The sequence below is a fragment of the Cryptomeria japonica genome, chromosome 11 (assembly GCF_030272615.1).
Source record: "Cryptomeria japonica chromosome 11, Sugi_1.0, whole genome shotgun sequence".
NCBI lineage: Eukaryota > Viridiplantae > Streptophyta > Pinopsida > Cupressales > Cupressaceae > Cryptomeria > Cryptomeria japonica.
The window spans coordinates 107,580,152-107,607,726 of NC_081415.1; the positions used below are offsets into that span (position 1 = coordinate 107,580,152).

At 32.6% G+C, this 27,575-nt stretch overlaps 2 protein-coding genes across 2 annotated transcripts in view; both read left to right on the top strand.

Annotated features, from left to right (window-relative positions):
* Positions 1–12,671, top strand: part of LOC131860061 (putative leucine-rich repeat receptor-like serine/threonine-protein kinase At2g24130) — a 97,084-nt gene extending 84,413 nt beyond the window's left edge. The window contains exon 2 of the mRNA XM_059214412.1: positions 11,962–12,671. Within this exon, the coding sequence (XP_059070395.1) occupies positions 11,962–12,671 (710 nt within the window). The remainder of the gene's footprint in view (positions 1–11,961) is intronic.
* A 21-nt stretch (positions 12,672–12,692) lies between these two features.
* Positions 12,693–14,618, top strand: LOC131037624 (receptor kinase-like protein Xa21). The gene is made up of 2 exons (XM_057969814.2): positions 12,693–13,802; positions 14,127–14,618. The coding sequence occupies exons 1-2, from the start codon at positions 12,710–12,712 to the stop codon at positions 14,132–14,134; spliced, it is 1,101 nt and encodes a 366-aa protein (XP_057825797.2). The 5' UTR covers positions 12,693–12,709; the 3' UTR covers positions 14,135–14,618.
* Positions 14,619–27,575: the final 12,957 nt, after the last annotated feature.

Below are 27,575 nucleotides of genomic sequence, written 5' to 3' on the forward strand. Positions count from 1 at the left end.
TCACGTGTATTCTTAATATTTACCATCATACTGTTATTGTATCTAGACTTTTTATTCTAATCTTTCTTTCTTTCTTTGATTCATGTATACCCCTTCCTAAACACATAAAAATATTTTTTTGCATATTATTACCAATCACATTTAAGTTTATATTTAGTTCATAAGTGGATTTGGGATCATGACTCTTATTAGTTTTCTTTTAGTTGTGTTTATCCTCTTTCTTTTGTGTATGTTTTCTTATGTATATTAATGCATTATGAACCTACATGTAAATGATCTTCAAATTAGTTACACGAGTGTGGATAATTTGTAGAACTAGTTACAATAAGATATGAGTAGTCCTACAATAGGTTTACTATTTTACCACTCTATCCTATTATTAGGGGGTAGAAATTAAAAAGGTGAATAGCATGCTATGTGTTTGGGATATATTTTAGATATACCTTGAAGTTGGTTCTTTCATAGCAAGTACTATATGAAGTTAGCTTACATCTAGAGTATGTTTTGCATTTGTATATTTTCTATATTAGTGTGTCTTGCCCCATCAATATCTATTGCGGTGTGTGTGATCACTTTTATATATTATTTTATCATCATTAATATATGTATGGATCTTATCATTGTATGCACAAGAAAGTGGAGATAAAATTTAAGGGTGAAAAGTGTATACCTTGGACATTTACCCTAAATTTAATACTATTTTAAACAGGAATGTCATAGGTAATTTCCCCAAGATATTATTTTTAATAATTTTACATAGCCTAATTAACTTAGGATTGAATTGACCATCAAATGTAAAGCTTTAATGATAATTTTTAGATGTGATGTGGCCATAGCTTGTTTGCCCAATAAAATATTATCTACCCATTAAGCTAATTAATATAATCCTTATTAATTCAAAATCATAAAATAATTATCAAATTCCACAAAGAATTGACATTATGGCACTCTCTTTTTGTTATAATTGGTATACTATATGAAAATGACATAAATCAAATGATATAATAATACAAGTCTATGCTAAACTATGCACTCACTATCTATTTGCATTCTTCACCACTATTTCAATTGACATAGATCCTAGGCTTATAAATGATTCCAATGACCAATAGGAAGCATTAAATATCATTGTGTAGTGAAACATAGGTGTGTGTAATGTATGTACACTAGCTCATATACAACTTTTGATGTCTATTGTAAACCAAAAAAATAGTCACTAACTTTAATTTAAAACTAGCTCAAGTAGTGAAAGAAAATCTACAAGAAAATAGAAGATTTGTTTAAGCATAAATATATTATATTACATTGTTCTTTGTGATATCCATCATGTTTTGCATGTTTTCCACTCCACTAAAAGAGGTAAACAATTGTTCAATCACAAAAAAAAAATACAAAGAAAGGAGGGCCAACCACCTAGCAAAAAAGAGAATTACACACTCTTTCATGTTACCACAAAGTGATCCAACATGTGAGACAATTTCCAAGACTATTGTCTGCTATATAAACATCCCAGCTCTACATTTCATCAAAGGCCCATTTGCCCAAACAATTTGCTACTCCATTCCACTCTCTAGGAATATGACTAAAAGTAACAAATTCCGAGGAGCTTGAAGAATCTATCTAATAATCATATATAAGAACCAATTGGCATCATCTGGTTGTTGCTCATTCACAAAAGTGAGCACTATTTAAGAATCAGACTTGCATATAATCCTCTTATAGCTAAGAACACAACTACACTCCACATCATACAAAATTAAATTGAACATCTCTAGATCTATCATGGCCTACTATAGTAATATCGTTATGACCAAGATTCCTTAGAAATGAACCATCAATGTTAATTTTTAAAACCACTTGAGGAGGAGGGGTCGAATGACCCTCCTGATTTATCTTTTGCATAGGATGTCTACACCTATTTCTCATAACGTGCTAAGTACATGTCACACTAGGAGAACGAACACCTCCTTGAAGAGGAAAATTGAAATGATTGTAAATATAAACATTTCAAGGATCCACACATTTCACCAAGACAATCTCATGAAGAGAATAAAAAAATTTCCCACACAAGTATTGAGCAACTATCTTAGCATCTTGAAAAATCCCATGATTCCTATACAACCAAATATGCCAGATAATTACAATGAGTCCTAGATCTCAAGTAACTTGAAGAAAAGAAGACTTAACATGGGGCCTATCCCAATGGGTGCAAAACTTATCCAAAGAGGAGAGATGCCAGTGGGGTTGAACCTAAACACCACAATAAAAGTGCCAAATCACCCTAGAAAATGATAATTGAAAGAAAAGGTGAGACACACACTCCTCGCTTTGACAACATAAAACACACATATTGGGACCTTGGAATCAATTCTAGCATAGATTATCCTAAATAAGATATTGATTTTGATCCACCAACCACATGAATACGTTTCTTTTGGAACAAGAAAATTTGTTAGACACTTATTTCCACCAAGGCACCTCAACAACACCAAACAACTATCTAGCAAGTTCTTAGTACCCTACACCAATAGAGTACTTACTAGATGAATCATAGCCTTAGGACAAAACATCCTACCTCACTAAAGATTTGCATTGTTGAGAAGAAAGAATCTAAGCTAACTCTTTACGAGCATCCGTAGACCCAACTAGTGGTCATTCACAGGAATCCTTCCATCTATAACGAATAACCAACCCTAAATTTTTAATAGTCTTATAATCCTCTACCTTATCCCAACCCATTACAGTAAAAATATCACAAAGGAATTGGAGGTGTGGATACATAATGTAGTATAAAAATGACCACTTTCCTAAGTGAATATTTAATATTCATTTTTAACCTCATTCCTCTATTTTAATTAAAATTTTATTTAATTAAATTATTTACATTCATCTATTTGAATAAATGAATTACTCAATTTATTTAATTAAGTTCACCTAAGCCTTCCATAGCCTTTAATTAAATAAATCACTTTATTTAATTAATTCCTCTTTCTCCCCTTTTAATTAAATTCACATTTAATTACATTGTTCATTGCAAGTAAATAAATCTAATTTATTTATTTAAATCCCCCACTTGTATTTATGTAAGTTGCTTCTATTTTGTTGAAATAAAGTAATTTATTTTTAATTAAAATTACCCTCCATCCACTTGCATTCTCCTACATATCCCACTTTCCTTTCTAAACCCCATTCTAGATTCTTCTAATCTCTTCTAAATTATCCTAACCCATCTCCTAAATATTGTCACTTTTCAAACCCTCAAAGTCTTTGAAAACCATTAAAGGCTTTATGTCTTCAACAAGTTAACCTTTAAAGTCTTCCAAACCATTAATGGTTAACTCAACCCTCTTGCATGATTAGAGACTTTCTCTCTAACTCAACCTTCATCTAACCCAAGGGTCTCATCAAGCATTGATGGCTCTAACCTTGGTTATCCCTTTAACCCTTGCACAAGAGTTTATCCTCTGGGTAAAAGCTTTATCCAATGAATAACCTTAATCTAACCTTAACCCTTACCTCCTAGGGTAACCATGAGGTATTCTCAAGCATTTAATGCTTCTTGCATCTCCTCTCAAGTAGTCTTATGTTTACAATTGTCACCATTTCATTGGTGAGAATTGTAAACATGGATTGATAACTTTCAATCCTAGCCCTTGTTAAGATTATCCAATCTCGACCATTCATTGCCTTGTTTTTCCTATAAATAGAGCCCTCCTTCTCTCGTTTACATATCCAAGTCTTTAGTATCAAACTTATAGACATTTTACTAAGCATAAAATATAAATCATTGTAATCAAGCATTTAGCCTCTCTTTGAATAGAAATCATCTAAATAGGCATTTTAGAAGCATTTCTATTATCATAGCATTATCATATTAGATTAGTATATAATGTTAGGATAGATTTTACTAATCTTTCATCTTATCGTCATATCCATGCTACTTTAATTCATACTAGATTTAATATCATACACATCTAGGAATGCATTCATGATAAATTGGTGAATATCCCTCATTCTCATAGTTATCATTCCTAAGTCACTTTCCTCAGTGATCTGAGAGCAAAGGCATTGGCTTGAGGGATCCTGTGAGATAGAGAACAATGGAATGTCCCTTGGGGAGTTGAGTTATTTCAATATAGCTCCATAACTTGCACCAAGAGGCCCATTGGTGTGTGGACTTGTCTAGAAACTGAAATATTTGTTTCATTGCACCACTTTTCCTGCACACACATAAAAATAATAGGAGGATTGTTATTCAAAGAATCTAGCCAAAAAAGAGCTTCAAATCCCTTATTGTGTATCCAAAATAGTCCACTCTTAACGAGCCGAGTTCTAGTTTTTAGAGTGTATCAAACCATAGAATGCCCTCCCTCCAAATTTCAACAAGGAACATCCAGAAAGTGAACTCTATATAGATACTTATGCATGATGATGTGATACCAAACCTGATTTAGACAAGTACAGTAGTGCAAACATAATTTGGCAGCTAGAAATTTCCCATTCAAGATAGAAGAGAGGAAATCAAGACACCCCTCCTTCTTTGGCCTACACATGTAAACTCCAACTTAGTTAAGATCCACTTGGAAGTATGAAAATTACCACTCCAAAGGAAGCGACACGAGAGAGCATAAAATTCCTTAAGAAAATGCACAAGAGCCACTTGCACAAAACTTCTATAAATACGAAGAGTCTAGATCACAGATCGAGATAGAGTCACCCCAGCAGTAGTGGACAACCACCTATGAGTCCAGTGAGTAACCTTCCAATGAATCTTATCCAATGGACCTTGCCAATATGATCTAAGTGGCCTTTCAATAGATAGAGGGAACCAAAAATAGAGGAAGTAAAGATAACCAGCTTGAAACCTCGAGATATTAGCAATCCTTCTTTGAATAGACTTAAGAGGAAAAGAAAAGAAAGATAAAATATTCGTGCTCATTATCTTTCTAACCCAAAGCAGCTAAATAAATATCCAATCTCCATTGAAAGATTTAACTTCATGAAGATCAGAAACCCCCATAAGAGAAGTATCATCCACAAATTGGAGAGGAGAATTCTTAAGAAGCCCATTACCATAACTCTAACCTTGAATCAACACTTGGGAAACTTGAGACTTGATAAATCTACCCAATCCCTCAACCATAATAATAAATAAATAAATAAAAAGAGGATCCCCCTAGCTAAGAACCGTGAAAGCTCCAAATAAGTCAAAAGGCTCGACATTGATAATAATAGAGAAGTACACAAAAGAAACACAACTCATAGTCCACCTGACCCAATCTTGATTAAAACCAAAGCCTATAAGAATATTTTGCAAAAAGGGCCACTTTACTCAACCATAAGCTTTGGCCATATTCAATTCAATGAAAATATATTTCTCCTTAGACACTACCATAGAGTAATGACTTCAAAAGTAGCCACCACTCCATCCTGAATTTGTCTTCATGCCACAATATCCACTTTCTCATTCAAGATGAGAGATGCGAGCCAATTTTTTAGCCTCTCTGCACTTAGTTTAGCAATTATTTTATACACCACCTTGCCAATAGAAATGGGCCTAAATAAATCCAGCCGATCAACACCTTCCTTTTTAGGAATAAGAAAAAGGAGAGTAGAATTCAAGGCCTAGAGCATTTTTTTGCTACTATGAGATTCTCAAACCACATAAAGAAAATCCAAACTAATAACATCCCAAAATTCCTAAAAATATTTTGTAGGAAACCCATCTGGACCTAGAGCTTTACCCTTATGCATCCCAAACACAACCTCTTCTAATTCAGGTAGAGAGGTTGAAAATATGGGGGAGTAGAGAAGAATTTTCTTCTATGAGTTGAGAATGAAACAATAGTGCATACAATTTGTGGGAGACTTTTATGGAGATAATCATATTTGTTATAAAGTCAACACAAAATCCTTACAATGTAAATACATTAGATGATTTTCCCGGAGAGTGATTCATTTTTTCTGATAACTTGAATGGCGTAAGGTGTGTCAAATGCATGGAAAATGTAAAAGAAGTGTACATGTTTAAATTTATTGGAATTTTAAAATGGTAGTGTTCGTATTCTATAAACAAAAGAAGCACTTTCATCTTTGCAAGGGCATGACATTCATACATCAAAATTCTTTGCTAGTCGTTTGATCTTTTGACAATAATTTGAGCTACAATTTTTACTTGTCCTTGGGAATTCAAAAAGAGATAAAATTGGCATAAACATTGGAGCATTCAAGTTAGTATATGCTTGATATTATAGTTTATGCAGATCAAGGAAAGCATCCAACAACCGACAAGATAGGATATTTCATATTCCTCAAATATAAAGGCAAAAATAATATAATTGTTGCTTGTAGAGGCGCTATTTGGTGGTTGTCCATTTTTTTTCTCTAGTTTCGGAACCTAAATTCTTATTGAAAAGATTATGCATATCAAGTATTGTTAAGAATTCTATTAGAAATTATTTATCTATTTATTGATCAAAATATAATACAAGTCATTTACGATGCTATCATCAACATTAGTTGAAAAGAAGATTCAACTAGAAATGATTCTCGAAGTATTTTTCCTCATATATATCCCATGAAATGTGTATCTTTTTACAATCGATGGTCAAAAGAGTGAATTTATGATGACATTTAAATTAGGTTTCAAGAAGCTATACTCAAAGATGGAAACACAAAGTGTATTTACTATAGCTAGAGTCTACATGATTGGAAGTATGGTTCCATTAATACATTATATGTTCATACCCACTGCTAAGAATGCACTAACATGGTTACATTTCTCTTTCGATATATCAAGGGTCATTAAAGAGAAATAACCCCATTAGAGGTCTCATTGAAATCATCACACTTGACAATGCCTCCAAAGATTCATTGAAGATATAATATGGATAAACTATAATAGGTTCATTTTGGAGGCTGGTGGCATTGGAGGATGGAGTAGTATTCATCACCTCAATCTAGCTTCTCGCTTTGAGATGATTCTTTGCATGAGAAACATTTTTGGCTTTAGTCTTATTTATTGGTGTTGCAAATTTTCAAGAATACATGTATTGTAAAGTTTGATTTTTGGAGACAGGTTTTATGTTTAGTGAAGAGCTCAATTATCAATGGTTACCCACAAAATTCATGGGGATGTGATCAAGAATTATCACCCTGACAAGGATGAAGAGACAATTTGGATGATTTTTATTTAGAATAATTGAATGTTTGTAATTAGAGAGTTTGGGACTAAGAGCTCAAGGATTTATCTTAGAGCTACATCTTTATGAAGTTCATGAGGCAACTTGGGGAGTTCCACTTGATTCAGGCCTTGTTCTTCAAAGAATTATCTTCTAAAAAATATGTATTCATACTATGCAATCAAATTGTTTTAGGATTTTAGCTTTAAGGTGGGGTCCTTTGGCTAGATGACAAACACTTGGTGTTTTAGTGATAGGTTTGCATATTAAATGTTCTAAGGGGGCAATGGTAATGTCAATATGATATATTACATTTTGTAAGGTAGTCATATAGTTAGCAATCTCATCAATCGTGTTAACTATTTCTCCATTGTATAAATCTGCCTCAATACATCAAATAAGATATCATGCATTCACCTATCTCTCTCTAAAGGTTAAGTCAACAAATCAAAAGTAGAGCAAAAAAATGTAAATATAAAAAATTCTATAAATATTTATACCAAATTATAGATCAAACATGACTAAATAGGAAAAAATAGGAAATATCACCAAATTGTCTCATCCCCTTATTATTCCTCAATAGGAAATGAAAAGAAAAAGAAAATACCACAAGACATTCCCACAAATTTAACTAGTTATAGAAGAGCTACAAAAAATAAAAAAATTTACATCCATCTTAACCAAAATATCTTATGAAACAAAGGATCATATTACACTTGAAAGTTAAAAAGGTATTGAATTTGTCTAGCACATTTGATGTCTCATTCATGGAGTTTCAAATTCTCTCTTCTTTACTTGGGAAAATACAAAGATAAAATGAAACATAATGTTGCATGCTTAATACTTTAGAATATCTACTTTCTAATGTAGAATATGAATAGAAAACACTGCTTGGCATCTATTTTTTTCATATATGGAATAAAATGCATTGCCAAATAGACTCAACAATAGCATTCTTATAAAGTCTAAAACCAAAAATTGCTTCCTTCTAACATAAGGGAAAATAAATGCAGAAGGAAAGTGACATATTATAATTTTTCATTTCTTATTTTCTCTGAAATAGCTATGATAAATATGTTTTAAACTTTCATTGCATTGACAAAAAGGCCACTTAGTAGGTTGTAATTTTCAATAATTTTGTTTAACCCCTACAGGCATAATATGATAAGATTTTCCAAGACATAATTTTTGCACTTCTTTCATTAGTCTTTCAAATGTGAGAATTTAGGCTCCTCCAATTATTTTCTATCGACCCACAATCCCATTCAATATCAAGTCTTGTGTTTAGTTTCATCATCAAAAGCAATTTCAGATAGATCCTCTTAAAAAGAAAATAAGCAAATGGATATTTCTCAAGCCACCACCACTCCTTGCAGAAATTACATTGTAGGGGTGTGCAAAGATTCAAAAGGAGCTCCATAAGAACCAATGATTTAACAAAAACCAAGAAACCCTTAACTTTGTTATTAAGACTAAAAGAATTTATAAAACTTCATCAACTGGTCAAGGGCGTTGAAGTCCCAAATATCACCAAATTGTCTCATCCCTTTCTTCAAACAATAATAGACCTATTTAAGAAAGATGACAACCATTGGTGGCCCATGCAATTGAACAAGCTTGTTCCAACAAATAAAGGAGCTATAATATTCGAAACCATGTTGTTACAAATCCTTCCTTCACTATAGAAAATTATACTTTTTTTTTCCAATTTTAGTAAATACATTGCAATGGGAAAGAAACTTTAACATGAAAAAATGGGGCTAGTAGAATTTTATCTATCCATCCCACATTTTGCAGCATGTTATTCATATTATAAAGTTCTATTAAGTAACACACCAAAAAAATTCATTGTTCATCATTTGACATGGCTCTTATCATCTACTTTGTAGCTAAACAAATTACTTGTGTCCCGAGGTTCAAAAGAACTGATCAACCTCTACCTTTTGGTTGTATACAATGTAGCCAAGAGAAAGATTTGAAACTCATTTTTTCATCCCAATTATTCCATATGAATTGATGAATAAGTTTTTTAAGGTCTTTATAACCTGTTTTTATAGGGGATACGACTAGAAGAATAGTAGACATAGGTGGCTCAAAAGAAATGGTTTATAACTTGATTTTTAGTAAATAATGAAACATATTTATTATTCCAATTGAAGATTTTATTTGTCAATTTTGTGATAAACCTACTCCACATATCATGGAGAGAAACCCCCAACCCAAATCTAGATATATCATAAAATATTCAATAATATAATGAGCCAATTTCAAATAAGAAATAAAGTAGTACAAATCTAGGACCTCCAAAACATGCTTAAGTTTTTATTAATAATTTTGAATAAATGGCAAAGTATCATTAGCAAAGTGTTAGTTTAAAATAGATGCAGTTTTAGGAATAGTGATGCCTTCAATTATTGTCATATGATTGTATTTTAGCAAAAGGTAACTAAGGCCACTAGCTACTAAAGCATTGAGAAATGGAGATAAAGTGTAGCCCTACTTAATTGAGCATAATAAAGGAAAGGTTCAGATATTGAATTATTGATTATTTGAGAATTTGCATCATTAAATAGCATTTGAACATGCCTACATATTTTGGGATAAAAACCCAACAACAACAATATATTGATAATAAAAACCATCTAATCCTATCAAAAACTTTATCAAAATTAATCTTAACCAATAGAGAATTTTGCCTAGATTGTTGAGCCCACTCACTAGTTTTCTAAGCCAATAATAAATTATCAATTATAAACATGTGACCAAGGAACCTTGTTTGTTTAGGTATAACTATTATTTTAGTCCCTAGATTAATCATAATAGCTAGAGCTTTAACAATAATTCTATAGGAAGTGTTGAGCAAGATAATAAAAGTCCATCCAAAAAATTGATATGTATTTTTCCCTTTAGAACAAGAAACAATACAAGAAAAAAATAAAATATATAAGCTTTACATGGTTCCCCCTCCCTAGTAGTAGACTATGCATGTCTCATGTTGACGGACATGAAATGGTTGAAGGAGCATCTTGGGTTGAGAAAGGATGGATGGGCAGTAGAGCATACAAATGAGATATAATAATAATTGAAATAACGATGAGTCCTAGGGAATAGATGATTAAGATTGGGTTAATACATTCCTAATCATATATATATTTTAAATAATTTATAGATTGAAATTATATATCGATAAGATATTATGTGCTATGATTTACGACGTTTAGAAAATAATAGTAGTGTATGCTTAATTAATCATTAAAAATATATTGTGTAATTTATTGACATTCACTTTCATATTTAAGTGAAAAAAGTTTTGTTCAATAAAATGTTCAAACATTCGTACAAGTTTAATGCATGACAAAGGCTGATAATTGATTAATATGTGTAAGGAGTTAGAAAAGTGTTGTTTTAGACACTTTATATTATTATGCTTAATAAATATATCAAATTTGATGGTGATGACTAAAAACTTTTTGACAACTGTTTGATATTGATGTGTTAAGTTTTCCAAAGCACGAAATTAAAGTGAAACAACTACTCAATCCTCTTCCCCAAATAATACTATTTTTCCAAATAAAACTCAAAGTCTGATTCTTGGTTTTGACAAACCAATTAGGTTACAGCGGTAAAAGATTTTGAAGCGTTATTTGAGCCTGCAGGCTTCGACGTAGTTCAAAGATGGAATTATCAAAAATAAAGTTGAAAAACGTTGTTAATGGGCTACAACACAAAGTCCACAAGTAAACCATTCCTACAACAAACCTTAATTTCCTGGCAAGACAGAGAGAGGGCACATTATTCAAAGTCGTCCCGATTGTTTCATTCCAAATGTGCTGACTAAACCTCAGCCTGGAGAGGGTCTTGAAGTTTTGTTCAAGCAAATAAAGTAGAGGCTATAAGAGGAGAAGATATATCTTCTTGAGCTGTGCCTTTACATCGTTTGCCAGTAATACCAAGTATAACAAAATGCATGCCCTGTTAAGAATCTGTATTATTCTGCTTCTTTTTTTACGTCCCTGTAGATGCACAATGACTGATGAGGAAAGTCTTATAGATTTCAAGAATTCCATCACTTCCGATCCTCTAAATTTATTTGCCAATTGGGTCCCTACTATTCACTTTTGTAACTGGACTGGAGTTACTTGTGATCCAACAAGAAACAGAGTGCAATTGCTTGAGTTGGCAGATACGCAATTAGGGGGTTCCATCTCCCCTTCAATTGGTAATCTCTCATTCCTCACGCAACTTGATCTTCACAACAACACTCTTGCAGGCCGAATTCCACAAGAAATAGGGAGACTTCAAGGCCTAACGGTTCTTTTTCTTTCAATCAATCGATTAGAAGGCTCCATTCCAAAAATTTGACTTCATGCAAGGAGTTACAAGCATTGTTACTGGCTAAGAATCAATTTACTGGAGCGATTCCTGGAGAGTTGAGTCTGCTTAAAAATCTCCAAGTCCTTGTGCTTGGCTCCAACAATCTTTCTGGTAACATCCCTCCTTCCTTAGGAAATCTCTCTTACCTAGAAACATTGTATATGGGAGATCTCGACCTTGAAGGTCAGATTCCACCTGAATTGGGAATGCTCTCTAGCTTGACTTCCTTTCTTCTATTTCGGAGTCCCCGTTTAAAAGGCCTTATTCCCTCGTCAATCTCAAATATATCAGGCTTACTAGATTTGGCCCTTTACAAAAACCAGTTGACCGGTCCCATCCCACCAGAATTGGGCAGGCTCTCTCGCGCTGAAGTTGTACTTTTATGGCTGAAGAGGTAGTATTCCAGCCACATTCGCCAATTGTACACATCTGCGTAAGCTTGGTTTGGAGGAAAATCGTCTCAGTGGAGCAGTACCATCGGATCTGAGGAGGCTATCAAATCTTCAAAGACTGAGTTTGTCATCCAATCAACTTGTTAGCGGCAGTTCTGTGACCATCCCCATACTTGCAGCTCTCCACAATTGCACCAAGCTGAATATTCTATTGATTCATGACAATTATTTGAGCGGATACTTGCCAGAGCAGCTTCCGACAAATCTCTCTTGGTTATCAGTAGATGGTAATAGAATCACAGGAAGGATACCTTCATCTTTTGCAAACCTAACCAATTTGAGGGACCTTTATATGTCTTCCAATCTCCTTACAGGCCGCATCCCATCCTCTCTGAGAAGCCTTGGTAACTTGCAAAGACTTTTTCTGGACAACAACAAGCTAAAAGGAAGCATACCCCGTGAGATTGGCGAAATGAAAAGCCTTGGGGAGTTATCAGCCAGCCATAATATGCTTACTGGACAGATACCTGATACAATTGGTCGACTTCAACAGTTAACACATCTTGTACTTAACAACAACCAACTATCAGGGAATGTACCTGCAAGTTTGGGAAAATGTTACAATTTGCAATTGCTAGACCTCTCCAACAATCAATTGAGGGGACGCATACCCAATGAAGTGGCCAGTCTTCCTAATTTACAGTTTTGTTTAATTTGTCCATAAACTCATTGCAAGGTTCTCTGCCTCCGGGAATTGGAAAGATGATTCATGTTCAAGCTATTGATGTTTCAGCTAACAGGTTAGAAGGTCACATTCCAGCTACTCTTGGAAGCTGTGAAGAACTTGAATATCTGAGTCTTTCTTCAAATATATTGGAAGGCCCAATACCAGATTCTCTCAGCCAATTAAAAAGTCTTGTAAGTATGGATCTGTCTTCTAACAACCTCTCAGGTTTGATCCCCGTGTCTCTAAAGTCGTTGAATATGCTCCACTATTTGAATTTATCTTTCAATAACCTCAGTGGAGAGGTCCCAAAAGAAGGCATGTTTAAAAATTTGACAGCTGCATCATTTAAGGGAAATATGTTTCTCTGTGGAGAATGGATCCAGTTACCTTCATGCCTTGGGGTTCAGGACCACGGCAACAGAATTAGAATTTTTGCACCACTTGCTGGAACCATAACCTTCCTATTAGTTTGTTTATTGATCTTGGGACTAATTTACAGGAGGAGGAAGGTCAAGTCTGATGTTCACGACATCTTGCCTCTGAAGCTGATGGATGACAAGGGGGTTTCCTATCAGGAAATCGTTAAAGCTACAGATGGATTTAACCAGGAAAACTTGTTGGGGACTGGAAGCTTTGGCTCAGTGTATAAAGGTACTATGGATGATGGTACAAAGGCTGCTTTCAAGCGTCTGAATTTACAAAATGAAGAAGCCAGCAAGAGCTTCATGAGGGAATGCGAAGTGTTGGCAAAAGTTAGGCATCGGAATCTGGTAAAAATCATATCCTTCTGCTTAGATTTGGGACACAAAATATTGGTTCTAGAGTTCATGTCCAAAGGAAATTTGGAGACACTGTTGCATTCCAATGGTAACTCATTGATGTTCATTGAGATATTGAACATAGCAATTGATGTTATTCATGGGTTAGAGTATCTGCATCATGACTGCTTTGTGCAATTTGTACACTGTGATGTAAAACCAAGCAACGTTCTTATGGATGAGGACATGACAGCACACGTAGCAGATTTTGGAATTGCCCGAATAATTAACGGGTCAAATAACAGTACCATTAACTCAGGAAGTACTTCCACTCTAAATGTGAAGGGATCCATAGGCTACATTGCACCAGGTAATGCTTTCAGTTATGTAATTATCTTATCTTTGCATATTCTCTGTCCACCACACACACTAAGTAATATATTAAGTCTAGAGAATGTTAAACAGCTGTGAGTGTTTAACAGTTTTAAGTCTAGAAGTGTATTCTTAGTGTGTCCACACACATTAAGCAACATATTAAGTCTAAAAAATGAAAGTCAACTTTAAGTGTTTAACACTTTTAAGCCTAGAAGTGTAGGCATAGTATGTGTTATTAAAGTCATTCCTTTTGGCCATTGCCAAATGAAAGCGTATGTACAATCTAACCAGATTTATTATCTTTGACTATATAATGCAGAATATTGAATTGGTGGGAAGGTATCCACGAAGGGTGATATTTACAGTTATGGTATTATGCTGTTGGAAATGGTAACTGGAAAGAGTCCAACCAACCATATATTTGTGGGAGGATTGGACCTCCACAAGTGGGTAAGCATGCATTTTAACAACAATTTGGAGGAGATTATTGACATGAGAATGATGAAGGATATAGGAGAACATGAAATAAATCAAGGCCTTCTTCCTTTCTTACTTATTGGGTTGGAGTGTTCAAAAGAGTCCCCCAATGAAACACCCACGGCTAGAGAGGTGGCATGAGTATTGGAAACTATTAAGAAGAGACTTTTTGAGGTCTGAAAAACATTTGTATTATGTAATAAAATCATTTTAGTTATCTAATGATGTTATTAATTAAAATGTCTAGTTAGTGGTATATTAGTAGGGTCGCTGTAATAAAGTCCTTTCAATATTGAAAGATGCTAACAGTTATATTAATTATATTTGTTATAATAAAGTCATTTTAATGACTTAGAGATGTTATGAAGCAATTTTTTTTTGTTAATGTCATGTTAAATGTCAAGAAGTTTGAATAATTATTTTTAAAAAAAATCTAAATCAAAAACAAAATATGAGACAATGTTTTTGTTTAAACAAAAGGAGTTCATGGTTTGCAAGTAGGCTCTTTGAATCATAATGGCATTGCTCAAAATGTTGATATTGATTATCAAAGAAAGCCACATATGGGAGATGATATCGATGTCCACTCAACAAGGGCATGTAGTGCAGTGCAAAAGATCAATAAACAGGTTAAGAGGATTGTGAAGAAACAAGAAGATACTATTATGTATTAATATCACCACACAAGCACAAAAGTTGCATGGATAGACATAATGGGTGATAGTGAAAGCATTACGATGCAAGGTACATTAATAGATTTTTACATGCCAGCCATGCATTCTAGAGAAATCACCAAGGACAGTTGAAAATTACATGGGATCAAGTTACATAAAAAGAAACACTCATAAAAGGTAGTCTTTTTTTCATTGTTTTGACAATGTTTTTTGAAGAGATAGATACATATATCATCACAAGAAAGGTTTTTTTAGCAGTCATAAGTCATAAGCTAGTTGTGACCTATGTTATTAGAAATGAGAAATAAAAAATTCAACAGCAATGACAACTTGATGAGAAATGGAATTTCAAAAGGTTGCGTATAAGAAATGGATTTTAAATATAAATATATATATATATATAGATGTATATATATATTTATAAAATATAATAAAATTAATTTTAAAATTAAAAATTATTAAACATATATCTCTATAAAAAAATTAAAACATTCTTAAAAAAATATTTGATTTCATTCTTTCATTTTAAAATAATTTGTATAAAACACTTCATAGACTTGGTTACCTCGGCTGATCCAATTATTGCCAATGCTAAATCTAATGATTTCTGATGCTTTCCATATAATTTTAAAGACAACAGAGCCTACAGTAGAGACAAAGAAGGATCCATCTAATAGGTCACTAATAGGGAGGTATTTCCAGGATTTAGTCTTCTTGGGAACACCCAGTCTGATATTGTTATGAATGAGAACTTTCCAAGGTTCATTAACTTCCAGTGCATGAAAAATCCATTTGGCAGCAAGTGCACTCCCTTGCACTTTAAGATCCTTAAGACTTAGACCTCCAATAGACTTATCTATACAAAACCACTCCCATTTGACAGAGTGATATTTTCCATGACCTCTACCATCTAACCACAAAAAATTCCTAATGATTTTCTACACCTCATTAATTTGTTAGTTACTAAACATACAGACAGAAGCACAGTAGATATTGTAAGAAGACAAAATCTTCTAACACACTTGCACTCTCCCTGCAAGTGAGAGGTAGTGTGTTCCATTTGGTAATCTTTGTGTCAATCTTGCCCTTAATCCATGCCCACATATCCTTGAGGCAAGGAGAGATTGCAAAAGGAATCCCCCGTTATCTGATAATTGTGTTAGGTCCTCCCCATTCAAACTCATAGATGGAAAGGCAATCTGGTGGTCGCTCAACCCAACTGACCATAGTAGATTTGGTTTGAGAAATCTTTTCCCCTGAGGAATCACAAAATAGGGTGAGTTTGGTAGATAAATCACTCATGTTCTCCTTGGATAGTTCAAATAAGAGTGTAGTGTTGTTTACAAACTGGATGTTAAGTAGATCAGATTTATCTAGAAGGGAGATTCCTCTAACCTTAGGGGAGAGAGAGTTATCCTTGAGCAGGTAAAACATAGCGTCAGAGGCTATTACAAAGAGGGTAAGGCCTAGTGGGTACCCTTGCCGAATAGATCTACTAAGCTTGAAGGGTTGTGAGATCAACCCATTAACTTCCACCTGGGCATGAGCATCCCTAAGAAGAATTTGAACATAGTGACAAAAGACCTCAGAGAACCTAAAGGCCTTAAGCATAGTGGAGATAAAGTTCCATTCAATCCTATCATAGGCCTTTTTAGAGTCCAATAAGAACATGGCCACCTTTTGATTCGAGAATTTAGCCCATTCCATAGCCTCCCAGCTGGTAATAAGGTTCTCCAAGATGTATCTCCCTTTAATAAATCCGGTTTGAGTGGTAGAAATAAACTTGGGAAGGATATTCTCAAGTCTAATAGAAAGAATCTTAGCAAGGATCTTATAGGAAACATTAAGTAGTGTAATAGGACTCCAATTTTTGATAAGAGTCTTGTCCCCTTCTTTGGGAATAAGCTTGATAAGACCTCTATTAATGTCAGCACCCAGAGACCCTGACTTGGTAGCTTCCTTATAGACCTCAAGTAAGTCATCTTCAATCCAGGTGATGTTAGTCTTATAAAATTCAATGGTAAGTCCATCCAGCTCGAGGGATTTATCATTGTGCAGGGAGTTGATGGCTCTTTTGACCTCTTCAGTCGAAAAGGGGCTACTAAGAGTCCTACCTTCTTCAGGAGATAGAATCTTGCATATAAGAGCTCGACATTTGTCTCTAGCAAGCATGGATGCAGGAGAGTCCTCTAAGGAGAACACCATCTTGTAAAAGTTAAGGAATTCACTAATGATTTCCTCATATATAGAGACTTCCCGACCATCCACCCATAGTTTATCTATTTTCTCTTACAATGCTTTTGTTTTAGAAGGTTGAAGAATAATTTAGAGCCTTTATCCCCTTGAGACAACCACAACATCCTAGCTCTAGTCCTAGCTCCAATGGCTCTATCATGTTGACGTCTCCTAAGCTTATCTCTAGCAACTGCCACTAAGTGGGTAAGATGAGAGTTGTTAAGGTCATTTTGAATGTCTTCATCCGCCTTATGCAAGTTGGAGGATAGGATAAGCTCTACCTATCTGGCATTCTTGGCTGCCTTCTTGCCAATGGTACATAGAATCTTCTGCCAACTAGCTACTGAGGTATTCCACCTAGAAATATTCGAGATAGCTTGAGAGTTCCACTTATTGAACAATCTCACAATATGGATAGTAGCCAATACATCATGATCTTGTTAAAGATGAATTTGCCACCACTTTTTTTAACAGTCTAGCTTGAGTTCCTAAGGGCAATATCTGCAAAAATGGGATGATGGTCAAAAAGGGAGGAAGGCCTCACAACCACCGAGCAACCTTGTTGATCCGGGATAAGGGTAAAGGCATCTTTGTTGGTGTAGAACAGGTCTAGGCTGGAGAACATCCTATGGCCAGCTTTATGATAGTTGCACCAGGTAAACCAAATGCCCTTATAGACTTATTTTAAAACTTCCAAGGGGTCAAAGAGTCTCTTAATTCTTTTCAGCCTATCCCAATGAATCTTTTTCCCCCCTTTCCAGTCAACAACGACTCCCCCTAGCTTATCTTCCTTATGTGCAACCATATTGAAATCTCCCCCCAGGATCCATGAGATGTCAGGGAGTGATACAAGCCATTGCCAGAGGTCAGATATATCCCTATAGTCATTGGAAGCGATAATGGTATAGAAATGAAGAGTCACCATGTTGGAAGGTAACCCATACAACCCTATTGCAAGGGGATACTCCTGAGCAAAGGATAGAGCTTCTCCATATAGGGTTAATAAGAACAACAATTCCCCATTTTCCTTTCTCATGTTTAGTGCAAAATTTGAGGGAGTCCCTGCAGACAAAATTAAGATTGACTTTCAATGAAAAACTAATGGCTTTAACTTCCTAGAGTAGGGTAAAATCCAAGTCCTTATGCCCTTGAATCCCTCCATTTGGGAGATGGTAGCAGATACAATAGAGTGCGGGAGGGGGGGTCTTTACTAAAGGAACCGAAGTCGACATCTTTTTCAATAACAGCAGGGTTAACTGGTTAAACTTTTGGGAGACTAGCCATTGCGTTATTAATGGCCTTACTGAGAGAGTCCAACTTATCTAGGATAGCCGACAATTCTTCAATCTTGGAGAAATAATTGGGGGTACAATAACATCATTTTTAGTGGTAGTTCTAGGAGGGTTACCATTATTTTATTCTTGGCCAAAAGAATAGGGCATGATCTTCTTTTGTGTCCTTCCTGTTTACACAAAAAATAAGAGTTCAGCCCCACTAGGATTTCTATAACACAAGTGAAGGTGTCATCTTGGACTTTAATTTCAAGAGATCTAGGAATATCAATGCCAGGATTAATGGATACTAAGACTCTGGCATCCAGGTGGGGGACAAGATTAGAGGAATGATCAACCCTAACCACTATGCCGATAGATTCTAGAATTTGAGGTATTAAATCCGAGAAAATGGGGGGCAAGTTCTTAACTAGGAGCCAACGTTGGCAGGAGAGAGCCATAATTTCTTTGTTGTTCACATCAAAGGACCATTTGAGGGCTCTAAAGGTTGGTTTTCCAATAGCCCAGAACTATTTTTGGAGGACCTCTACCTTCGATTTATAATTTCTAAAGAAAATAACAAATAAACCTTTCTAGATCGTTCTACAGAAAGAAAAATTAAACCCAAAAAAATTTCATCCAGTCTTCTAGAAATTTCCTAGCCGGACATCTATCTAAATTAGTAACTATAAAGAAAATGGCAATGTCTTGGAGTCTACAATTTTCCAGATCAAAAGCTTTGGCCATAGAATCATTAGGAGAAATAGAGAAGGTACAGAGAGCCGAGGAAGATCCCTTACCTCATCCTCCATCTCCACCACCGAACCCAGAAGATGAAGCACTTACCAGATTGAACTTGGCTTCACGGTGGACCTGCAAAAAATCTCTGATTATGGCATCTCGAAAGGACATGCCGATAAGTCCTTCTTCCACTGCTTTTGAGGATAGTGGTTGGGTCATGTTATTATCTAGTCCACTTGACTCCTCTTCCATCAGGCATTGAATGCGTCTGCTTCCACACATGCCTGCAATAACTACTAAAACCACACAGAGAGAGCCTCGATAGAAGAAGAAGCGAGAGAAAGGGGTTAGAAAAAGTGAATAGGGGGATAGTGAATTACCACCATGGAGGAGGCCTTAACACCTTGTCCACATCCAGGAGCGAAGACCCCAACTTCTAACGCAACCAGAGGGTCGACGTCCATATAGAAAATCTATCTTCCTTGATCATCATTTTTGACAAGTGTTTTGCTTGTGGCTAATTCATGGACTTGTGAGGTTGAACTAATAACTCTAATTGAGCCTCATATGTTGTATCAGTGAACTAAAAAATATGGGATGTTCAAGATCCTACATCTAATGAAAATATGTTGGATGCAAGTATTAAACTTGTGCAACAATGAGAAGATACAAATTGTATAAATATAGTTTTCATAAAATAATAGCGTAAACTTCATACAAGGTGAATTGGTAAATCTTGTAATGTATCACACCTTCAATGACACACAAACAATATCTTGTGCACATTTTGAAGAGTTTTCGATTAAAAAACTACATAAATTTTCAACAGATGCACTTGTATAAATATATATGTACATGCATGTGTAAATAGATATGTATCTATGTATATAAATGTATACATATACATATATATAAGAAACATTTTATCTAACCTATATATAGACATATGAATATAACAAACATTTTATTGGAAATGAAAAATATTTTATCTTTTATTAATTCTTAAAGTGAAATTTCTTCAATTATCTTATAATTGAAAGCTTGAAATATTGTTTTATATAAACGTTGTTCTAAGAAAATGACTTATTTGTTATAAAAAAATTATTGGTCAATATTTTGATAGGAATGTTTATCTAACCTGGGGAAAAATATATGAAAATCTTGAAATCTTTGATGAACTTATTTTCATAGAAAAACATATTTATTTGGAGAGAATTTCATTAAAGGGGTGCAGTTCAAACAAATTGTTCTTAAAGAAACCTTATTCACATTGAATATTTATTCAATAAGATCATCAAGCTTGTGACTGTATGGAGTAATAGCATTTCAATTTGTGTGTTCACACAAGTGGAAAGAGTTGATGACAGTCACAAGCATCATCATGTAAATTTCAAAGTACTCAATTGTTAGCCAAATCGCTTGCCGTTCAAATGTCGCCAAAGAAAATGTAACTACGACAGAGGAAAAATTTTGTTTGACAATAAATTAAGACAGGAAAACTTTGACGGTTTCAAATTAGATTTTCATTCTCTTCACTGGGCATAATTTGCTTACTTGATTTCAACCACATATTCGCCACTAAATATTCAAGCGGCAGACGTCTCACATTATTATAATTGGAAGCTATTTCACTTGCGACTTTAAAAGTCGCCAATAAAAAACAAAATGAAATTTCGCGTTAGAAGACAAGGTTGACGATTTCAAGTTAGATTAGTGAGAGTTGTCTTTATCGTCTTCCAACCGATGGACATACTTAAGTTTCGACCGTTGCCTTGTGGAACGTACATGTTGGGTCATTCGTCATTGTTCTCTTGCCAAAGTCGAAATATATTTTATTGGCATTGAACAATTTCCCCAATCTCCTTTCAACCATACATGTTGGGTCATGAGTTTTAATTTTGAGTCATTGGTCATAAGCTTTATATTGATTGTCTTGTGGCCAAAGCCAAAATAAATTTTATTTTGTATTGAATAATTCCTTTCATCCTTTTTCAATCATACAAGTTGGGTCATGGGTCTCAAATTTTGAGTCATTGGTCATAAGTCTCTTTGTAAGATGTATGTAATTCACTACAAATGGGGTATACATACTTTACTCCTTGTGAGATTGAACTTGTGAACTCTCTTTCAACAATACAAGTTCTCTACCACAAGACCAATTCAGGTTGTGTGAATATCTTTATATTAGAAGATTGTACCATTCATAAGTGACTTTTTTTCATTGAACAAAGCTGATGAGATATATAAATCTATATAAAGAATAGCAGACTAGATTTTTAGTACTTCGTTGTAGTTTTCTTCTCTTTCTAGATTAAGCCTAAAAAATCAAAAACAACTTTAAGTGTTTAACACTTTTAAGCCTAGAAGTGTAGGCATAGTCTGTGTGATTTAAGCCGTTCCTTTTGACAATTGTCAAATGAAAGCGTATGTACGATCTAACCAGATTATTATCTTTGACTTTATAATGCAGAGTATAGAATTGGTTTGAAGGTATCCACAAGGGGTGATATTTACAGCTATGGTATTATGCTGTTGGAAATGGTAATTGGAAAGAGTCCAACCAACCATGTATTTGTGGGAGGATTGGACCTCCAGAAGTGGGTAAGCATGAATTTTAACAACAATTTGGAGGAGATTATTGACATGAGAATGATGAAGGATATAGGATAACATGAAATAAATCAATGCCTTATTCCTTTCTTACTTATTGGGTTGGAGTGTTCAAAAGAGTCCCCCAATGAAAGACCCACGGTTAGAGAGGTGGCACGAGTATTGGAAACTATTAAGAAGAAAATTTTTTAGGTTTGAAAAACATTTGTATTATGTAATCAAACCATTTTAGTTATGTAATGATGTTATTAATTAAAATGTTTAGTTAGTGGTAAAACAAAATATGAAAGAATGTTTTTGTTTAAACAAAAGGAGTTCGCGGTTTGCAAGTACGTTCTTTCAATCATACTGGAATTGCTCAAAATGTTGATATTGATTATCAAAGAAAGCCACATATGGTAGATGATAGTGATGTCCACTCAACAAGGGCATGTAGTGCAGTACGAAAGATCAATAAACAGGTGGAGAGGATTGTGAAGAAACAAGAAGACACTACTATGTATTAATATCGCCACACAAGCACAAAAGTTGCAAGGATAGACATAATGGGTGATAGTGAAAGCATTACGATGTAAGGTACATTAATAGCATTTTACATGGCAACCATGCATTCTAGGGCAGTCACCAAGGACAGTTGGAAATGACATGGGATCAAGTTTCAAAAAAAGAAAACACTCATAAATGGTGTTTTGACAATGTTTTTTGAAGAGATAGATACATAGATCATCACAAGAAAGGTTTTTTTAGCAGTCATAAGTCATAAGTTAGTTGTGACCTATGTTATCAGAAACGAGAAATGAAAAATGCAACAACAACGACAACGTGATGAGAAATAGAATTTCAAAAGGTTGCGTATAAGAAACGGAATTTATATATAAATATATATAAAGATGTATATATATATATTTATAAAATATATTTAAATTAATTTTAAAAATAAAAATTATAAAACATATATCTCTATAAAAAATTTAAAACATTCTTAAAAAAATATTTGATTTCATTCTTTCATTTTAAAATAATTTGTATAAAACACTTCACACAATAAGTATAATAAAATCATGAGGACAAAAATAAGTTTGTGTGATACTTAAATCGAGGTACAAAAATTGTAAATTAATGTAAACTTCAACTCGAGCTTTATTGACAGTTATAAACTACAGCTTGAACTTTATTAGCATATATAAACTAATGTAAACTACACCTCAAAGTTGGAGAAAAGACAAAAATGTTTAAGCTTCTGTTTAAATTGTAGCGAAAACTGCTGGAAAGACGACTAAGGTAATGATCTCCCGTCGTGTTTCTGGTAACTAAGGTTGTGACAATCTATAGGAGAATTGTGGCAAGGCGGATCAACGACAGAGAATAGATGGATGTAAAACCCTTTGAAGCTCATAAAAACCATTAAAGCTGCACGTTTAATAAGTCAAACACACATAGTAGCAAATATATAGGCATCGGTTTAGTGACTTGTAAAACAAATTCCAAACAGCATCTACGGATTAGTTTGGCTACTTTCCACCTATCAAGCAGAGTGTAGATAACATTTGCAGACATTGTAACAGTTTGGAAGACCTTGAAGTTAGTTTAGCCAGTCAATGCCACCCTACAGCAATTAGAGTTTTTGTTTAACCAGTCATTTGTAGACATTGTAACTCAAGAATCTATGAAATAAACTTGTATGCTTCTGTAAAAAATATGTTGTGACCAATAATCAATCTTTTTGCCCTTCTCAAATTCTTCATTTTGTGTGGGACTGTGAGAATGAGCAATATAATTTTGTGATATTTGTTCTCCTTAATTCCACACTTCATTTTCAATTCACCTTCATGGAGAGATACACATGGGTGCAGATCTTGGTTTATGTTATCAAGCTATGAATTCTTTAGTTATGAAAATATATGATATTCCTACTTAAATTTTTAGAAGCTTCAACTTTATTATGAAACAATTATTCACAAATATGTAAAAATGAGTTGTTCTTAGTCTGGTTTGTTCATTGAGAATAGCAGATATGTCAAAGAGAGCTACATATCATAGGAGTTTGGTGAATCACCCATTAGCTTTTTTGCTTTTGTTTAAGTCTTTTCTTTTTCCTTTTCTCAAAAAAAGTCAGTAGTTTAGGAATATCTTTTAGAAGAAGTTTTGTAGGGAGCTGACCCTTTAATCTAGAGGTTTGATCTCACATAAGGTATCCACACCTTGAGATCATTCCCATGTTTCAAGAGATTGCTAAACTCTTCAAGTTCAGTAGGGTACAAATCTCATTGATAACAACAATACAAAATTTTATAGTTGTCATAGAGCACACAATCTTTGCTTAATCTCTTTTGTGTGATAGTGTTTTATAAAATTTTCTACTTGTCATAGAACATACAATTTTTGTTGGTTGTAGATGAATCTTGGCTCTATGGTTGATCATCAACTTCTACAAAATTGTCAATCTTATATTAAAAAAAATTATACTATCATTTCTATCTTTGAATAACTTTATGTAAAACCAAAGTGATATTATTCTCTATATCTAAGTTTTTATTTTTATTAAACTTTTTCAAGTAAATAGACATCTGAAAATTAATATCTCATGACTTCTTTTACATAGTTATTTATTTATTTATTTGAAAGAAATGTTTAAAATATTATATAAATTGAAAATATAATAATTCTATACTAATTACAATTTTAATAAGACAAATAGTTATAAATTTAATTGGTTTAAAAAACTTTTAATTATTATTTTTAATTTTGTAAATTAAAAAATGAATAATATTAATAAAAAATCAAAATATATCAAAATTCAGATATAAATAAATTAAAATATATATGAAAAATAAATTATAAACTTAAATCTAAATTAAATAATCTAAAAAAAAAGTTAAAATATATTAAAATAAAAATAATAATAAACATAATCTTAAAATATTAATAATAAATAATAATTTATATATTTTAATTATATTTATTTTTTAAAAAAATATATAATTTATTATTTATATATTATATTAAGTATATATTATTATAGTTATTAAAATCTTGGAAGCAAAATAATATTTAAAAATTCTAAACATATATCAATTTTCTTAATTTGATTCAATTAAAAAATAAAATTTAATATGGAATTCTAATAATTATTTGTACATTGTATTTATTATCTATATATATTATAATTAAAATAAAAATAAAAAACTTGAGTTTAAAAAATTAAATATTAAAAGAATTATTTAAACTGGAAACAATATTTAATTATATTGTTCGAAATGTGAAGCCCAATAGTCACATGACCTTTCGCATTCTCCATCTCTTTCTCTTTTAGCTGAATAGATAATATAAATAACTCTTTGTCTTTTAGTGCACTGGTGTACTGTAGATCATTTAACATATGATATTTCCCTATTTCAGAGTGAATGTAGCCTTTATGGTGAACCACTATAAAATATTGTGTTTTGTGTCCTTGTTTATTTTTCTAGTTCATTTATGTTTTAGTTTAATTATTTTTATTTTGTTTCTTTACTTGTTTTGAATTAACATATATTTCATAAGGGATCGAGGTGTATTGAATATTTGCAAAATAAGCTTACATCCTCGATACCTTTTGTTGACTGTGAGAATGATCATAATGGTGAAGCTGTGATTTTTTAATTTTAAAAATTATTACAAAATTGATATATATATTGCAGTTATTTTCTTATATTTTTATATTTAGAAGGGTTAAAACATTAGAATGCTTAAATCTTGTCTTTCTTAATCACATTAAATATAATTCCTTCAAACTATTTTTTTCTATAAAAAATTGTGTTGCATGTCTTTATAAAATCCAAAAATGATAATACATCACAATAAGTTTAAAAGAGATAATATGAATCTCACAATTGACTTAATTTTAATTTATTTTAAATTAGATTTTAAAATAATAGAATATTTATTTAAATTGACATCAGTATTATGTCAAGAATGTCTATCATAAAAATAATCTTCAAATTAATTTTTTCCAAAACTAATTACATAAGACACACTACAAAAATGAAACTCAATTGACTACATCACCATTATATTCAAGAATATTTATCATAAAAATTTTATTGGAACTTTTCTTGATTTGATTCAATTAAAAAATAAAATTTAATTTGTAATTCTAATAATTATTTGTATAATATATATATATATATATAAACACTTCAGTTTAAAAAATTACAGATTCGGTATTGAATATTTGGAAAATAAGCTTACATCCTCAATATCTTTTGTTGTTTGTGAGAATGACCATAATTGTGAAGCTATATAATTAAATTGGAGTTTTTAATTTTATGATATTTGAATTTTAAATATTATTGTAAAATTGATATATATTGTAGTTATTTTCTCATATTTTTATATTTAAAAGGGTTAAAATATTAGAAAGCTGAAATCTTGTCTTTCTTAATCACATTAAATTTAATGCCTTCAAACTATTTTTTTTTCCTATAAAAATTTGTGTTGCATGTCTTTATAAAATCCAAAAATGATAATACATCACAATAAGTTTAAAGTAGATAATAAGAAAAGCTTGATAATATGAATCCCATAATTGACTTAATATTTATTTATTTTAACTTAGATTTTTAAAATAATATAATATTTACATAAGACACACTACAAAAATGAAACTCAATTGAGTACATCACCATTATATTCAAGAATATTTATCATAAAAAATTCTTTAAAGATTATTGTTCCAAAACTAATTAGATGATACAATGTATGTATCCTGATAGAAAATGAAAAATTTATTCCATTTTTATCTTAAGTTTTCTATTCTCAAAAAAGTGAAACCCATTTAACTCTCATTCCTTGATCTTCAATTCTATCGGCATTATTATTCTATATTGGCAAAATGAAACCCATTTAACTCTTGTCCCTTGATCTTCAATTTTAAGGCATTATTATTCTATATTGGCTGGTCATGGCTTTGAAAAATTCCTCTTCTGAAGGAAGTTTGAATTCTGAAATATATTTTCCCTCTTTGATGTTCTGATTAGATAAAACTAAAACTTTGATATTAGTATAACTAACCATCACCTCAAAAAACTCCTCTTCACTCTTTGAAAAAACTTCTTCTATAGGGGGTTCCAATTCCAAAATCTCTTCATCAATCTCAAGAAACTCCTCCTCTGAGACATTGATGTAATTATAATAATTGAGATTGATTGTGAAGGGATTTTGAAATTAGTGATGAAAAAGAAGAGATTCTTTGCCTTTCAATGGAGGAATTTTCCTTAAAGATTTCATAGTACCAATCTTCTTCTTCAAGTTTTTTCAATATCCTTCGAATAGTTGGAGGCCTTATTGAAATGGTTTCTACTTCTGGACACTTCTACTCAAGATTGCACTCTATGCAATTGTCTTGTTCAATGACGCTTTTATGTTCACTTGAGTGGGATTTCTTGCATTCAATAAACCAACAACAATATTAAACTATAGCTTTGTTTCAGCATCGTAGGAAAATTAGAGTTTAGAAAAAGGAAATATTAAAAGAACAATCTTAAAGAGTAAATTGGTAATATATTGATCCACCTACCTACAATCATAATGGAGATAATCCCATCCCAACTTTTCATGTAGTTCTTCAAAAAAAATTACATTTTTCTTCATGAATTTATTTTTCCTTCAATAATCAAAGCGATGAGTATTTGTTTCAATAACTTGATCTGCTTACCCAACTTAGCATGAACAAGATTTCCAAAATATTACATGAGAAGACTCATTTTTTTTTTATTAGGATAA